The sequence below is a fragment of the Eleginops maclovinus genome, chromosome 7 (assembly GCF_036324505.1).
Source record: "Eleginops maclovinus isolate JMC-PN-2008 ecotype Puerto Natales chromosome 7, JC_Emac_rtc_rv5, whole genome shotgun sequence".
Classification (NCBI taxonomy): Eukaryota; Metazoa; Chordata; class Actinopteri; order Perciformes; family Eleginopidae; genus Eleginops; species Eleginops maclovinus.
The window spans coordinates 9,491,071-9,509,979 of record NC_086355.1 but is presented as its reverse complement, the minus strand read 5'-3'; the positions used below and the strand labels follow the sequence as shown (position 1 = coordinate 9,509,979).

The window sequence follows — 18,909 nt, the reverse complement described above, 5'->3', positions numbered from 1 at the left end:
CTCAGTTTTTATCTTGTTAGTCAGGATGTCTCTGACTCTAATGACACAACATTATTTTCTTTCTCTAACAACCTCCAACTTGCCATTAAGTCAGATTTTTTTTCTGCATATAAGCAAATCCTATTGAACAGAAACCATTAATCTATTAAGTGAAGAACGGAAAAACTATCAACAATATTTGTGATAAATGATTTATCCCTTAGGTCTTTTTTCAAGCAGTATGCCAAAAGTTTGGCTATGTAGCTTGTCTGTCAATTAAAAAAATGTTTGGTTGTGTGTCAAAAATAAGACATTTAGAGATATCACTGAGGGTTTTACTTCTCTGAGTTCTTATGCACCAAATGTGTAATTGAGAAAATAGTCATTAGCTTGTTAAAATAATATGAATAATCAGCTCTTCTTCTTGTCCTCATTTGCAAATTGTGAAGCACTCTTTGCAACTGTTGTTGTTAAGTCTATTGTTTCTAAATGTCTAAATATATTCCCTAAAGTACGTAAAATGATCAATACGAATCCTTGAAGGATATAAAAGCACTAAGCATCATGTTGAGAGACCTGCAGTTAAACTACAATTGTGACAAAGGTTATAACTAATAGATAAAAGGCCACACTTAAAGGTTTATAAGCCTTTTCTATAATGAATTAAATGAGCTATGTTACCTTGAAACACAAATATTCATGGCAACACTTCATGTCTCAATGAATCAACGATAGGATGTGATTTATTGTGCATCTACTTCCTCGGAGTCTCTTGCTTTATAACCCTAACACTGACAGAGATGTTTTATCATCTATTATCTTCAGTAGTGGAGGAAAGCCACACCTGTAAATGCCTTTTTACGATGGCTAAGTTGTTACTATACATCAGCGTTTATGGGCAGTCAAAAGTCATAAAGCAAAAACAAGCTACACTGACACAAACACACAAACACACACACCTCTGAACAGAACATCCACTTTTGGTGTAAGTGGTTCAGATGTTTCTGACTCCACACATGGATTGCAAGCACGGATACACCTTGAGGCGTGTTCCACTTGGTCAATTACTCCAACATTCGAAAAGCAAGCACAATCGAGTAGTCATAGTGTCCGATTCAGTCTCTTAGAAATTATTAAGTTCTTAAACTGATTCCATCTCAAGATTATGATCTGTTCCTTCAAGCGGATTTACCCCATGCAACTGAGAGGTGATACAAATTTTTAAAAAGAAGGGGGTGTTCGATCTGGCGTGTGGAAAATCTAAATCCCATCACATCCAAGACTTCAAACAGAAGTCCCTTGACACACAAAGGCAACAAAAAGTCTTTTGGAGGATTTTTTAACCTGACATACAATCCATCAACAACATACATTTCCTCATTTGTAGCAGAGGAAGCCTATTACAATTTTAGACTGAAATGATTTTTCAAAGTGGATCCACAACACAACAACACATGGAGCCTGTTTTGACCTCAGTGTGATACCAAAGAGTATGTTTTGAACATACTCAAATTACTTTCTGGATATGTTGCTGTCAACATAACAACTGTATTGGTAAGGTAAATATATTGTTCATCCCCACACAGCTTTTATCCTCACATGAAAATTAGGTATACAAATGTGTTTAAAAACAGAGTGCCATGACGTATTCCTCCGGTGAAGCTTGGTCAACAGTTTATGCTTATCTGCCCCTCAAACACTGACTTCACTGTTTTGCAGCAGCAGGAGTAAATATCTCTTAATCCTTCTCAAAAGTAAAATATGTAACTGTAAAGCGTATCACCACTGAGTGAATCCATATATATATCTGAAGCATATGTTGTTACTCTTCAAACATCACAGAAAAGTCTTATTCTTGTCATATCAACACATCAGTGAAGATCTTAACCAAGTCCTCTCGGAGCACTTCAGGCTCCTCCTGTCTTTCATGCTTGAACACATTATTGCATTGTGAGCATCTGTGTGCATGACTGCACTACTGTATTTTGAGTAATTCACCCCAGATTACATAACCGACATAGTGCAAACTGTTCTCAAAGCAGTCACACTTAAGGCCACTTAAGGGAAACATTTAAGAGGAAAACCCCTCCTAAAAGTTGAATTTGTCTTGCGATCTTTTTGTTTTCTCCCCAAACAGAAACATTTAGTAAGAATGTCAAAAGAAAGTTTATTCAAATCATACTTCCAGCAAGGATGACATTTGATTGCAATATCTGACTTTCCTTTGAGTCAGTCAGTAACACCAGCAAAAACATTTCTGTACACATTTCTCTCCAGCATTGTTTTCACTGAATGGTGTTTCTCGTGCAACAAATGCATTGGATCGTCAAAAAAGTTCAGCAAAGATTACCTAAAGATGCTACCAGCGTCCCATGCAGCCTGTTATTGTTGTCAATGACTGGGATGTCCTCCTCTTCATCCAGGCCGACAACAAACACTCCTGTAAGTCCAGTTCTGAGAGTCATGGGTCACAACACAGTGATCGAGATGCAGCCGCCCCGCCAGCCTGACACACACTGAGCAGCAGTTGCTAGGTGATTACTTAACTCCAGTCACACAGGAGATGCTGGATCTCTCCCTCTCTCCCCCTCCCTCTCTATTGCTCTTACTATCTTTCACTCTCCCGACCCCTCTCTTTCCTCTCTCACCCCCTCCCTCTCTATTGTTCTCATGTTTTTCTTTCTCTCTTCTCTCCTTTTTCTTTTCCTTCCTCTCTATCCCTTGTTCTCCCACTCTATCTCCCCCTACTATATGCCTCCCTCCCTCTTGCTCTCTTTCTTTCTCTTCCCTTCTATCCCCTCACTCAAAACCCCACACTTCATGATATCATCCATCTTTTTTCTCATTCTCCCCATTTCTCTCGCCCCTCTCTCTCTCTTTATATATATCCCCGTCTCTTTCTTCCTCTCTTGCTCTCTCTCTCTCTTCAAACCCCCTCCCCCCTCTCTTTTTCTCACCGTGTCTCTTTCTGAACATAGTGGCAGAATTTAGCTAAATGTGTGAATTTTCCTTTGTGCATCCAATCCAGCTCTAAAGAGAGTCCAGTATCCTGTTCCTATCACTGATCTCCTTCCTCTCAAGGACACAGACCAGATGGCGTCTTATCTTTGACCTTCTTAAAAGCAACAAGACAGCTGCATTAAACTCCGTGAGCATTTCCAACCAAGAAAGGAATCAAAGCATCAAAACCTTATAATATCTTTTTTGATGGCAAGATTGTTTACTGAAACTTTATACCCATATTTCTTACAAAATACTACTCAATGTTGCACCAGATGTGGTGAAATGCAGCCATTAAAACTAGGAACAAACAACAATATTACGAAATGCTAAACATAATATCTAGCCTATGGTCAAATGGACATGTTAGAAGTAAAGATGTTTAAATATTTTGGAGAGTAAAACTGATAAGAAATCACACTTATGAATCACACAGGCAGCTTCATCATCCCCCCATGCTGCTTGTTTGTGAAAGTCAGTGCTGGAAAAGGTTGTAATGGTCAGTGATGCCTCATAACATGCCCATAGGTAAATCAGACCAAATTTAACACAGTTTATGGCTTTTGTAAAAAAGTAAAACCTAAAAAGGTGACTAGCTATCCTACATGTTTGATGCCTTCAAGAGTATTGAACCTCAGTGTACGCTTTTATTTAACTTACATCTTTTACTATTTCTTCATCTATGGGAAACCTCCATTTTTCCTATTAGGAAAAGGTGAAAACATCAAAAAGTGAAACATAAGTAGATAGCTGTCTCACACATTTTGAGTCAAGAGTCCAGATATACTGTAGATTGATGTACGTCATTAAATCATGTCATGTTAAATCTGACTTCCTGTGGCTTTACACTCCTGACAGTAAACAGCATGTACTGGGAAATAATGTCTTATTTCGGTCATCCTGAATTTGATGGAATAAAGGGTTGTATTGAACAGGAACACAATAAAGACACGGCAATTTTGCAAAATGTATTCTGGATGTCAATTTAAAAAAGGGATAAAGCACTGCAGAAAGAACATATTACATTTTCCGCCTTTACTCACAGCAACAAATTTGATTTGACATTTTATGATGGATTTTTTTCTTTTTTGGTTTGAATTCAGTTTAGACTGCTCCTGCATGCTGTGGTTTAACTTGAATAAACAGATCAACTAAGCGAAAAGACAAAAGTATTTGTTAAATGTTTAAACGCATAAACACAGCGGTTATATGGCTGATAAATCCGAGAGAAATCTAGTTTGTGTGGCAGCTGAATGACTTCATGCTCAGCATTATATTTATTATGGACACGTGGTATATTGTATGTTTATTGTTAATGTAACTCGAACTGTTGTATTTCTTTGATTATAATTTCATGTCACTTTATGGACTGAATTAAGAATCAAATATCGATAATAGAAATCAGCATGGCCAGTTGAAGTTGAAATGTTTTATTTTTCAGGTTGTTCGTGTAAAGGGCTTTTGATGCTCTAACAGCTCTATGAGCAGAGATATGGAAATAAAAAAACGGAAATGTTATGATATAATCTTCCTACTCTTTCCTACACTTATCTGCTGTGCACACGGAGGCCTTAAATGAGGAGTACTACTTATATGCTGAACCCCTGGAGGATCCATGTGGCTGCATTTTACAACCCCCCTCTACCCAATCCTCAGACACCAGAGGGCACGCTGTGTCCCTGCCACTTCCTGTTCATCAGCCTCTCCACTGGCTGCCCACTGGGCTTCTTCTTCTATGGACCGATGACACAACAACCCCCCCTACCACTCTCTGCTCAGCACCCAACAGATACGCTCCGAGCCTAAACACACACATGCAAAATACATACAACTGTAAGCATCTATTACTCAATGTAGCTCTAAGCAGGCGCAGGGTTTTAAAACTGTCCCCCAATGATGTGTAATAAAATCAATGTGTAATCATCTAATCTAAAATATTAGAGCTTCCAGAAAACAGTAAAAGATGATAAAAGCGGTACTCAGGCCACGTGCAGGCTGACGTGACTGTACGTGAGCTCTCTTATAAACAAAAATCACAATTGTGAGTGTTCAATCCCGGTGTCCATCGGAAGCAGGAGACAAAGGGAAGAACAAATTGATGATGAGGCCATCTATGCTTGGGTCAGCGTGCCTGTGTGTGCTGAGCTCGGCTCATGTCTGCTCTGTTAAACAAACAGCACGCGGCTGCCTGCTCCCAGGGTTGTAGCAGTCAGCAGCATAAGAAAATAAATGATCATTGCATGCATGAGAGGTAACCATAGAGACTAATACATGCACTGGCATGCACTATACTCACATGCCAGATACATTCAAACAAATCAAAAAATATTTGGGGGAAAAAAAGAAGGATATACGGTGAATAATTGACATGAACATTCATGAATAAATAATATTATCCATTGGTTCATTATGGCAATGCTGTGCTCACTCGGGCATAAGATTGTAAGAGAGCTCAACCACAGAAGGATAGATCTGTGTAGGAGGAGCAGGAGGAAGAAGAGGGGGTGTTTAACTTTGTTTCAGGACACTAAAGACATGTTTTTGAGCTTTGACAATAGTGAAGTTGCAGTTTACATCCATGTCAGTCCAGACTTTTATGTATTGCAGACTTTATCATTTAACAAATATAAAAGGAGTATAAAAAAGGTAAGCACATTTCTCATTCTGTTTCTGAGTTATGGTGTTAAATAATTGCCATAAAATGAGACTATAGCAGCAAAAGAAATGCTCTAGGGCAGGGGTGTCCAAACTACGGCCCGGGGGCACAATGCGGCCTGCAGGCCATTTGAATCGCCCTCAGCAAATTCTAAAGTATAATGCAATATGGCCCACAAATTAAACTTTTGCTTGTCTTATATTGTAATTCTCAAATAACTATGTTAAAATATATGAATGAGCCCAATTTTCAAATAAATTAGTCATTTAGAATTTAAAACGTTTTCTAACAAATCTTAGTTGATAAAAAAAAACTCAATAACTTATTTCTATAACAAGCTTGAAATTGAACCTTCATATTTACTCTTATTATAAACAATCTGAGGCTTCTGTTTTAAGGAATGAGCTGCCAACAAAATAAATGAAACCCTGAAGAGAGCTGGGATGTAGGCAGCATTTCCTTAAACCATTTGAAAGTATCGTGCATTATTCACCTACATTTGATTTGTTTTGCTAACTTATAACTTAACTTATGAGGCAATATTCACCTCTATAAGTGGCCCAGCTCTCCATGTATTTTTCTGTATGTGGCCCTCTGGGAAAAAAGTTTGGATACCCCTGCTCTAGGGTCACAGTGATCTTGACCTTTGACTCTGGAATGGATAGAAAGAAAAACTGCTGTTGCCGGAGCTGAGACATAATAAACCACGTTTGATGTAGATCAACTTCAATTAAGACTGGAAGTTGGAAGTTGGAGCCAGTTTGAGAACTGACAGATAAAGTCTAATGTCTGATGCCATCAGTAACAAGATACTACATTAGCAATTGTTCTGCATTGCAGCAATACTGGGAGGAATAAACGAGCAACAGTGGAGGGAAGAATCATTTGGTGAAACTGTTGTACCAACAACAAATTGTAAAATTCTTGGGGCTATTTTAACGATTACGTGTCAGCGAGCTGATTATGTGAATGTTGATTCGATAGCCCTTCAGTCACAGCTTGGCCGACTTGCGAAGCAAAGCCAGCTCAGCACTTATACCAACAGAAGATCCATGTATTGACGTTGACGCTGTAAATAGTTCATGTCTTATGGTGAAGTACTTCTGGAAACACTACTTAGGACTGATACAGTGAATAAAAAGTGTATTTAGAGAACCAGGCTTACAGGAATTATAAAACTAACGTGAAAATCTCACACTTGCATATAAGATGCATATTGAGTTGTGATGTCACAGAATCTTGATTATACATACACATTTTAAACTCAGATTAAAGGTGAGCTCAGACAAACTTTTACACCTCCAGCAGATGAATGTGAAAATTATTATACAATGCTTATCTCTGAACAAACATCCAATGAAGTAACAACCAAAAGAGTGGTGGGGGACAATGACATGATACAGTGGTGGTCTGATAACATTGTCAGGAAGGAAATACTCTCCAACAAAAATGTAATATCGCCACTAGGCAATAGAGCTGGTAAAGCTGACACAAGGTGGAAATGTGAGACTCAAAAAAGGGTTATTCATTCTTCCTACTTACATTCTGGAAATAAAGTGCAAACCCAACATTTACTTTCAAAAGAAAAACCCTCCCAAGATATCTGGGAAACACTCAGTGCCAAAACTACATCTTATTATAGTAATATCACAGCGCTCAGTACATCACAAAACAACCAAGACCAGGGAGATGTAAGGTCAATAAACAACAGTATGGGCAGGCAAAAGCAGAAGCAATAAAGTCTCATCTGAAACACACCTTACTGGAGAGGTGGCCTCAGGGCAGAGGTGGAAAGTGTAGCACAGGAGTATTTCCACGTGATCCTCAGCATACATCTAGACAGGGTAAGTATCCGGTCAAACTGCTGCTGGCCAGTGCACTGACACAATGATAATCTAACAGCCACTCATGCCCTTCAGTCCCAGAGGAAATGGGCTGTCTCTGTCAGGGAACCAGCCCAGTGCAGTGGCTCCAGCAGAGGGGGGCTGAGAGAGGAGAGGGGTCGCTACACAGCGTGAAGCCTAACAACTCACACGCAAGAGAGGAGTGGTGTGCCGTGACCAACCATAACCAATAACTCAAATGAATCAAAATGAATCTGGACTTTTAATATTATTAATTTCATACCATTTCTGTCCTGACCAATTTCATTTCACCAGCTGCAACATTAAAGTGAACACATTAAAGCATCAACAATTATAATAAATAAGGTATATTTTTAAGCAAATAACAGAGAATGTGCACACTGTATTAGGCTCAGGTAATATGTGGGAGATATACTTGTTGTTTATGTTATCCAAATAATTGATCTGTGTAATACATACATGTGACTGAATTAGTGTGTATAATAAAGACAGCAGTAAACATTGAGTCAGAATGATTCTCCTCAGCACTTCACCTCCATCTAGTGGTCAGACAGCGTAAACCTTGTAAACACTGATAAAACTGGTATTTTGTCAAATGCTTACACATACATGGTATCAGACAATTAAAGTAATAAAAATGTGAATCTCACACTATTCCTCCAGAGGGGGACAACAATTATTCAGGATTGAACCTCTCCTAATCATCAAGGCATCTTGCCTTTACACCACCTACGCTTTGGCTTGTGCTTAGCTCCATTCGTCATGGTTTTCACATTCAACATGATCAGGCATCAAGACAGGTGGCTGTTCCACGGCTTACAGCAGCCCCCTCAGTATGTAAGAACATAAAGGATGATTAGCCATCCTGCAATCAATTACCTTAAAAATAGAATCACATTTGTTGTAAAAAATGTAAGAAACAAAATGCCATATTTAACCTGTTAAGTGATTTTATTTAAATGATTCCTCTTTTATTATGTCATTTTTTCCCCTTTAATATTTAATTGATTACAGAAAAAAAGAGTGTTGGGGAGTCAGCACAGATAGAGAAATCTGAGACTAGGCTGACATCAGTCCAGGGTTTAATTCATTCTTGGAAGTAAACCTTGTGTATACTTTAATGTCTCTAGGTTCTTTAACTAACAGGGAAACAAACGTGCACATATTTTGATTGCAGCCATTTAGATCTTGATAAAAGCTTCTACCTTGAGTTAATCTCAGATATGTGTCACAATCTGCAATGTAGCAAGGGAATGTATGTAGGGCAATACAAGTACAGATGGAGCAGAGAGAGGAACTCACCTCCCACAGAGACCTGAACTCCCTCTGCTCGATGCGTAGGAGCTCACTGAATTCCCTTGTGACAATGGTGGCATGCCGGGGGGTGTTATCCAGGATGGACTCCCCAAATGCTGTGCCGGTGCCAAGCGTGCATATAGTAACCGCATCCTGTAACAGAAACAGAGAGAATGCTACACATGGATCATTCCTCACTAAGATACAATATACAGCTAGACAATAAGCCTTTGAAAATGTAATTGAATGTCCTCTTTCTGTTTGAAAAAAAAGGCATTTGTGTGAAGCACTTGAGGAGCGCTGATCAGATCACTCTTAAAGGCTACGGGCAATCACCTGAACACTTGTGTTAGATAAATGGAAACACTCCAGTGTGCAGAGAATTTACTCCAATCAGCAGCTAGACAACCGGGCTGAGGTGGATTAAGCTGCAGTATTAAAGACATTAAGTATTGAAATAAACAGGATGCTCTTTACAGCCCACCCTCCAAACAAGCTTGAGGTTAGATAATGAATTTCAAGTGTCTGACAAAATAATAGAAAACTTAATTGAAAGATTGTTAAATGTAAAAGATGTTTTTGGCCCAAGTGTAGTAATTTACCACACCAAAATACATATACATAAAACAAGAACCATAAACAAAAGATACATGTGTATCGGTCGTACCTGATAACTCGATGTTTCTGAAACTTTGACATCCAGTGAACCAGAGATGACCGCATACCAGCTGGTGCCAATGTCTCCTTGGCGATACACTAATGAACACAGCAGTTAATAAAATAAAATCAGCATGTTTTTGTTACCAGATATACATTATGATGGTTTCAGAGGCTGTTTTCAACCTACAGGTGATGCCTTTCTCCAGGCACACATAGAATCCACACAGGCAAATCTGCTGCAGCAAACTGGGGTGAAATCTCTCGAAGGCCTTCACATTTTTCAGACGTGCCAGAATTATGTCAACATCTTCCCCAGAGCGCTCTGCTGGTCTGGAGAAAGAAAAAATAACACCATACAGGTAACTGCTAAAACATATGTACATGTACTGTACGGTACCTGTATAGGCTGCAGGGACCATCAGTCAATGCACGTTGGCCTGGTTTCTGAAAACATCTGAATCTCTGCAGAAAGGAGGTGACACCTATTTATATTCTGGTTTCATGTTACAGCTGCTATTATCTAACTTATACAAACATTCGTATAAGAAAGAGGTAAAGAAAAAAAGGTCAGAATTCACACCTGCACTCTCTTGGGGTCTTCGTGAAATTAGATAACGAAGAAATGTGTGTTGTTGCACAGTGAAACAAGAAACACGAAGAATGGTAAAGGCAATCTCCGTTAGGCTAGGCTTTAATATCTCACAAATCTGTATTGCAGAACGTTTAGTCAAGAAAAGTAATTTCCTGTTCTACCCTCACCAGTTAGATATGTCCAAAACTGAAAATCGCTAATCTTGTTGAAATCAAATGTAAAATGATAATGTCACCAAAGACTCACATGCCTCTTCAACTTTTCCTGTTGTGTACGTAACGGCAAATGAGATCCCAGATCAGAATAGGTCATTCCGAACTGCGTTAGGTTGAGATAAGAGCTTACAGTGTTAAAGGCTCAACATTAAAAGTCAAGAGTTCCCTATGCATAGTCACAAAGAGCTTTGAAAGTGTTATTGAAGAAAACTCCTTTAGTCTTTACTCAAACTGGCTCCCCCTCCCACTGCTGCCCACTGACCATTTGTTTTAGGTGCATCATGCAAAAAGAGACTTTTTACATAAGTATAAAATTGGGTACAGTAACTCTATACATTGTTTTTGAAAGAAATGCAGCTCACATCACAACAGATGAGTCGGTGTGTGTTTTATCCCTCTCACTCCTCTGTTGCCTGGATTACACTGCCCCAAATTTGTTACAATGAATATAGAGCCTCTGATGTAACATGTGGGTGGTTGTACTGTAGCTTACATCACCTTTGAAGCCATCCTTTAAAAAATAAATCAGACTGCATCAAAACGAACACTTTGCTTAATTCATTCCTTCAACAATCATCTGACTTTATGTAGCTCTATATTATTCACAGTACAGTAAGTGTTTTCTCCTACCACGTATTCCCTGGCAACCTTATCTCTTCACTTTGCTCATCGTGATGGGACTGAATGATCACACCTGGTCCACTCCCATAGCATTTACTGAGTAAGCCTACCCTGCATTATATCAGCACTGCGTACTTTATCAAACACGCTGCTACACAGGGAGGCAACAGAGAGATGTGTGGGAGTCCGAGTTTCAAAGCCAAGGTGACTTGGAAACCAACCAAGTCAAAACAAAATCAAAAAGTGCAGATTTAGAGTTTCAGTGAGGACAGAATGTTTTCATCATGAGGCAGCTTGTTGCAGTATTAACACTGCTAACAGTGCTTAACCTAGAGTAGCAACTGTTTCTCATCTACGGTGCAGTTACAGAACGTGAGACTGCAAAGTTAAGAGAGTTAAAAAAATAGTGGCAACGGTGGCAATATTAACGATATGGCTGTGGTTTATGTGCTCACTTGTACATCGTCCAATAAGTTTTTATTGTGCCGTAAAAATATGCATGGAAATATAGATTTTATCATCTGACGTGGGTTTTAAAATTTGAATCAGAACAATAAAGTGAAGCATATTTGCTACAGGTATTTGCTTGGAAAAGGAGAATCATACTAGAATGTTTGAGTCGAGCAACAAAGGCATCTCCTAGAACTAAGCAGAGGATGTTACTGTGTAAACACATCTGGAACACTGCGTCACCTTGCTGTTCAAAGCTGATGAACTTTGGACCTTTTGTTCCTCACAGCAGCTTTCTGGTCCATTTACACCTGAGCTGCAACCAACAGGTAGTGCAATGCCTTAAACCCAAGATATAAGGAGGGTGTGTTGTTGTGTATGTTGGCAGTTGTCTGTTGTCATGCACTTTATGTCTTGCATCATTCTTTGTTTTTTTTATTTTTATGCTGCAGACTTTATGTCTAAAACAAATTTCCCCAGAGAGAAATAAAGCAATCTTGAATCGACTTAAATTAATTAATGTGCATATCATGTACCCAAAGACCCTGCTGGAGATGATAGACATGTACATTATAGTTGTGCAACATTGCCTATGTCAGGAGTGATGCAAAATGGTGATGATTCATAAATATGTGAAAGACAACCCAAGTATGTTTTTTATAGCTTTCAAAATCAGGCTTTGTAAATAAGATGCCCTTTTTACAAAGCAGTCCCTTGCAGCTGCTGGGTGGTTTTATATCTCCCCTGGCAGGTGTTCGTGTAGTAGCTTCACCTGCTGGTTGAGTGTTCTGCAGTGATTAAGGGCAAAATTCAGTCTAAAGCTAAGGCACCTCAAAATACTCTGTTAAGGTCTGAGCTATCCACATGGCATGCAAAATATTTTAATGAATTACTGACAATAATTGTAATCCCAAATTAATCTTGTGATATATAAAAAACAATAAATCTGTAGGGCTGTTGTGCTAGTCTGTATTAAACATGTGATGCCAATTTATCAGGCACATTATTCAAGCAGTCAATTTGGCTCCTTCTCTGCATTTTATAAAGATCATATATGATCTTAGCATTACATGAAATAATGCTAAAAAAAACGCTTTGTATTTTACATTTATTTTTAAAATGTGTACATGCTCTTGTTAAAGAAAATTAGGCATGCGAAAATCAAAGTAAGACAGTAACTGCAACAGCTGGAGGGTATCTTAACAGTCAGTAGTTAATGTAGTCAGTGGTAACTAAAAAAAAAATCTTTAAAAACAACGCATGCCTAAAGTAGTAGCCTTGTTCATTACAGTCGTGATCCTCGCTTAACAGCGGTCATTTAGTTTGTTAAGCAACATGGTTTTGCAGCCCAAATTAACTGGTGTCCTAAAAAACGCAGGAACACTATATGCTGACATGGCCTTTCAAGAATGCCTAATTCAATCTCAGGAGTATTAAATCTTAATTCCGTTGGGAAATTAAAACTACAAAGTCAAAATCTTAGCTCCTGAAAGCTCCTTAACTTAGCTCTTAAAACAAAGCGCCGAAGCTCTGCTGGACAATCACAATCGCGTTAATATTCCATCAATCGTCCCTTGCACAGTGGCTTGAATCGAGCAGCAGTGACATGTTTAAATACCTTTTATCCAGACAAATAATCCACTCGGCAGATTCCGACGAATGTGAAGAAGTGTGTGCTGCTACCATCTTCGAATCCTGCTGCTGTCAAGGTAGAGAGGGCTGGACTAAAACACCTCATGTGCCTTCACTCATTCCCTGCTGACAGTCGGTGTGCTGGTGTCCCCGGATCTGCTGCTGCTGCTGCTGCTGCTGATCACTCCACCTGCCTGGGAGCAGCACCAACAGGAAACACATTAGAGGGTTTAGCTGTGTTACATGTGAAGCCATTGAGTGATGATGTTTAGTTTCTTTTGAGAAAAACGTGACTTACTTTGCTAAGCTGGAAAAAAAGGAGTTAATTTTATTCAGCCTTCAAAGAAACAATTACAAACACACTGCTGCAGATACTGGATCAAAGAGGACCAGCAGAGAAACCAGAACACATTTTTATGACTTTTATACATTTATATTGATTAGTCCAACATTTTATGTATAATAAAAATACATGTTCACCCCTGCAAACATTTCTTCTGCTTTTTACAATGCATTGCATTTGTTAGAACACGTCAAAAACTTCATATTAATATTTGAAACCCTTGCATCACTTAGTACTGGCCACTTTTTTAGTCCTCGTCTTGGCTGTATGTTTTCATACCAATTAGCTTTTCACACACAACCTTCTCAGAGCTGATTATTTGATTACAGTTTATTGTTTTGATTTTAATCATCACAGTGGTAATTTACAAACAAGTTCATGCCAAGTTCATGCTACTTGCAAAAAGCATTTTATGGGTGCATTTATAAAGCACTGTGCCATTTACCAAGAAAGTATTATATGAGCTAAATTGTTTATATTTTTCAATTTAACTTACATTATGCAATCAGTTGCCAGCTAACAATAAATCATGCTTTCATGTTGTTCAGGTTTTATTCCACTTCAGTGTTGTTTTGGAGGTTGCAGTTTAGCTATGTTTTCCTTATAATCAGACAACTTAATTATGTTTGGGTGGAATATGTTAATATAGTGGTGTGAATTAAATGGTATTTGTGAGTTAGAGTGCCCAACCCTGATGTGAAGTTGTCCTGTTAGATATCTAATACAACACAATCTGTAAAAGAATAACAATGGTTTTAACAGTTTTCAAATGTGTGAAATGTGGCACACATTGCTGCTCATACTGTCTTTAATCTTCTCCCTCCCACAGATCACTGATGTTCAAAACGTGACTGTGAAATGTTTTTTTCTCATTGAAGCAACCATGTAATAGTGGGTGACATTCTCATGTTGCATACATTCACCATGAAAAGATTGGCTGCAGATGGAGGACATGGGTACATGTTCTAAAGTGGCCAGTCAGCACGATAAGGCACTTTTGCACAGAGGGCTCTAGCATGATGGAAATGCAAATGGGTGACCTTATAGAATAACACACATGATCATCATGGGCACCCACATGATAGTTAATCGGGAATATCTCCTATATCCTATGTAGACACGTCTTCTTTCAAAGTAGGAACATGTTCATAATGGCCCTGAGAAAATGATGCTTTGTAATAAGCGTCCCCGTAATGAAAGGGTCATTGAGCTCCCTCAGTTCCCTTGGCAACAAACTGCTACAGAGACAGAAGTAACACGACAAAGAGGTTGAGCTCCACAATGCCTTCTGTGCTGACAAAAGTGTGAAGAAAACTGTTTTAAATGCTTGTTTATTTTGCATCTCTTTAAACTAACAGCTGAGTTTTCAAAATATCTATCTGTCTGTCTGTCTGTCTGTCTGTCTGTCTGTCTGTCTGTCTGTCTGTCTGTCTGTCTGTCTGTCTGTCTGTCTGTCTGTCTGTCTGTCTGTCTGTCTGTCTGTCTGTCTGTCTGTCTGTCTGTCTATCTATCAGTAATTTGTTTGTTTTTGTTTTGTTTTTGATTATTTGAATTACAAGTAAAATCACATGCATTCACATCTTCGTCTTTATTTATGTTCTTGACTTTTGCAATACTTGAGACACAAAACTCAGTATTAAATATTGACATGAACAATAATTGCTGTGTAGTGTAAGTTTACTTTACAGGAACTTAAGACTCCACGTGAGTGGTGGTGAGTGCCATCTTTACAAAGTTGTTGTCAGCAGTTTGAGAGGCAGATGTTTACAAACCACAAAAGAAAATGCAAAGTGCATGCACCTATTGAAAGGCTTGAGACGTTTTAAATGGTGTGATGAAATGTACAGTACGATACTGCTCTTTCCATGATTTTGATGGAACGTACATAATCATTGCTTTTTTTTCATGGGTATGAGCATGAAGATGAAATATATCAGTTTTTCCTGTACTTTTATCTGCCAGTAGATGGAAGCATTGTTTCTGTTTAAGATAAAAAGAACAGGATCATCTATGTGAATTCAACTCAATATTCAGAGTTAAAAAACAGAATCATGCTGCACTGACTTGATTTACAAGACTGTTTGGAAATGTAACTCTGACTCTGAAATATTCCATTTACATAGTATTAGCAAAAATGTTAACAACTCTGTGTGCACTCCCAAAAATGTTTTGAATTTTAGACATAGTTTTGATAAAGAGTCACACTGATCACACATGAGATACATTCTCATTGTCTGAGTGGATAGCCTGTCCTGAGCATGCAGAGAATTTTGTTTTTGTTTTTTGACAAAATATGTTAACTTAAGGTCAATTTTTAAATAACTGTTCCAGTAAAACACACAAACACATTTTGAAGTTGCACCTTCATCTTTTTCTATCTGAAAGATTAGCATTTATCCTTTCCATCTCGTCTCCCCCTCTCTTACTAAGATAAATAGTGAGGATGCAGGACTGAGCTCAGGCCAGGGCATGCATAACACAAAACACACATTCCAGTTACACTGCATACCATGAGCTCACAGCAGCAACACAGCAACACATAACAATGAGTAAACTGTCAAAATGCACTGCAGTGCTTTGCCGCTGTGCCTTTGTCCCTACTTCTGGTAATCTAATGGCTCCCAAACCACTACAATTTATTGCTCTTATTGCCGTTGCAAGTAGGTGTGCAAACAATCCTGTAGCTTCCCATATTTAAAAGCACCCAGCTGACGGTGGGAATATTTAACATTTAAAACCTCTTCAGTAAGAAGGAACAATGGCCTCATAGAGACAGGGTGGTTTGGTTAGTTGTAGCTGGTGTGATTGAGTTTGAGACGTTGTGTCAAAGATTCCACTGCCTACTCTGACCGGCACTTCACCTGCTCACGTTTTCATTCGGCTTGACTTCGATGTTGTTTGAAGGGTTGCTATAGAGATCGCTGGCCTGGCTTTGGCGTGCCATCTTACCCCTAGGAGAAAGCCCACTGACTGTGTATATATGGCTTTTCAGACCCACAGTTGCTAGGAGATGATCAAGCAAGCTAGAAATGGTAAACACACAGACACATGCAACCCTTATGTGCACACACAGCATCATTTCACATCCAGATGAGCATTTAAAAAAGACATTGATTACTGCTGAACTCTTATAAGTAAGTGTAAAATACGTGTTACCTCGTGTTATATGCACATTTTGAGATGTATAACTTGTTGGAGAGGACATAGGTCTCACCTAAAAGAGAAAAGTACACATTCCAGAGTCAAAGGAAAAACCGTTTAATGATGTGATCCATCATTAAACATTTCATATTTCCCACTCCCAGTCTGTGAGCTCAAGTCCCTTGAGCCAAATGTAAATGGATTTACATAAAACACATACAGAACCCATAGGAAAGCCATAATGTTCATGTGAGTGGTTATACTAAGCTATATAAAACCTCATTCATCAGATAACAAAGTCTTAAATGGAATGTGAGGGCTGATAACTGCAGAGGAAATGCCTGAGGACTGGACCTTTTCCAGAGACGTCTGCCTGAATGTTTTAAACATTAATCTACAACTTTGATATGATGGGCTGCAATAGCTCAAAATAGGCACTATTTTCATAATGTGCTCATAATTCATTCATCTAATAATCAAACACAAATGGTAATGCTCCCTGGAAGGAAACTCTCAGTGTTGAGAGTTTAATATTTCATCTTTTGTAGGATTAAAAATGTAAATGGGTTTACACTTTAGGCAACTGAAGAAACGGTCATGTCTTCTAAATAGATCACCATCTGCTTATAGGCCTCCTGCTGCAGCCTGGTTCATATTTATAAATAATTACATCCTTCTTTGCATATTGTTACATAATCATCTCCTGATTTTTGTAACAAGTTACAAAAGTGTGTAGGTTCAAGATGTATAAAGATGTAATCATACATAAGCTACATGTTTACATTTTGTAAAAAATGTTAAGCTATAAAGTTTCAAAAAGATAATAATGACCTGATACTTGTTATTACATTTGGAAATAAACAATGATGCAGATTTTTCATTTTGTAAAAAAATATTCAAATATTCATTTGAGATCAGAGGAAATATTCTACCACATGCTCTGGCTTCTATTTCCTAGGTCTTTCTGATTGGATGATATTTTTGCAATGTAGGTTCTCAGATACAGAGGAAACCTGACTACACTTTCATTCAGTATCGTTGCAGCCGATCTCAATGAAAACATCATCTCTTTATTTCCTGAATCAACTAGGTGCATATGAAATGTCGGTTCTGCAAAATATGACCTAACTTGCACATTACTCTTTGGAGATGTGACCTGGTTTTTAACATGACTTAAGAAAAAAACTATATATAGAAAGCTTTTAAGTGTAATCCAACAAAGCATAGGTTTTGTGAAATCACTTGAGAACATATTTTCAGCTAAATTAATTTTGATTTTAATGTGTAAAAAACAATTAAATAGAAAACGTCCAAAGATAATGTGAACAACCATAGCAATTACATGCAGGATATTTTTCTGTAAAATGACCCATTAAAATTGAAGTGAAATATAAGGTTAAACCCAACCTGCATTTCCTGATCCATGGATTATGTAGTCACTTTGACACGCATTTTGTGTGTGAAATACTGTAATATACTAATACTGTGACCTGAAAGTACTTCTATCTTTCAGATTTCTTCCAGAATAAACTCCATCCCTTAAATTGAGCTATACACATCCAAGCCAAGGCCATAACCACATTTAGGTTAAAAAAGGATCACCCCTAAGAGAAGGATCCTCATTATCAGCCAGTACCTGTGGCAGTGTGCTGAGTCACAGCTGGATTTACCAGTCATGGGGCCTTGGGGCATCATTGTTTTCCTCCAGTGGAAACCCACCATATTTTTTTTATGTATGCTTCTTGGGTAATATTAAGCTGTCTTCTTGCTGTAACAAATGCAAACTTCCCCTCAGCGGGATGAATAAAGGTATTCTGAATCTGATTTGAATTGTATATGTTGGCCTACCCTGTTGCCTCCAAACTCTCATTAGGTAGAGTACAATCAGGGGACATTTTACAGTTTCATTTTAAGCCCAGGAATATATACTGTAAAAACATTACACACCATGTAAACCAACAAATGGATTTCCCCAATGAGGGCTTAATAAAATAGCTTACTTCTAAGAAAATGATGGTCCTACAGAGCCGGTGTGATAGTGAGGCAGCACACACAGTACTAAGAAACTGACTGGCTAAATGAAGTTCATCTATCACTGATTGAATAATTTACTAATGTGCTTTCCCCTATATGACATGTAAAATGTCTTCTGCAAAAAGGCCTATCAATCAGAGGAACAAAACCCTTTGATGTAGGGCTCCAGGGGTCTGGGGGCACTGTGTATTAGGCATTAAAAAACGTTGTTTCATCTAGAGTTTAGTGTTTTATGTATTCCTAAAGGGTTATCCAGCTATTTGTTATTGCATTTTCAGTAAATTGGACTAAAACAATATATTTTTAACGATTGATCAAAAATAAAGCTGCAATGGGAATAAACATTCAAGTTGCAAAACAGTGGATCTAACATTTTCGCTAAACAGATTAATGCATCAATAATAATAATAATCAAAAAATATAAT

At 38.2% G+C, this 18,909-nt stretch overlaps 1 protein-coding gene across 3 annotated transcripts in view; it reads right to left on the bottom strand.

Annotated features, from left to right (window-relative positions):
* rapgef4a (Rap guanine nucleotide exchange factor 4a) overlaps nt 1-13,123 on the bottom strand; it is a 30,934-nt gene extending 17,811 nt beyond the window's left edge. The window contains exons 1-4 of one of the 3 annotated variants that reach the window (XM_063888633.1): nt 12,953-13,123; nt 9,644-9,786; nt 9,464-9,552; nt 8,803-8,949 (exon numbers count right to left, since the gene is read on the bottom strand). In XM_063888633.1, coding sequence (XP_063744703.1) covers nt 8,803-8,949; nt 9,464-9,552; nt 9,644-9,786; nt 12,953-13,020 — 447 coding nt within the window. In that variant the 5' untranslated portion in view covers nt 13,021-13,123. Of the gene's footprint in view, nt 1-2,329; nt 2,481-7,393; nt 7,548-8,802; nt 8,950-9,463; nt 9,553-9,643; nt 9,787-12,952 lie in introns of those variants that run through there. The other 2 variants (XM_063888634.1, XM_063888635.1) reach the window with 2 other exon arrangements.
* Between the last annotated feature and the right edge of the window lie 5,786 nt (nt 13,124-18,909).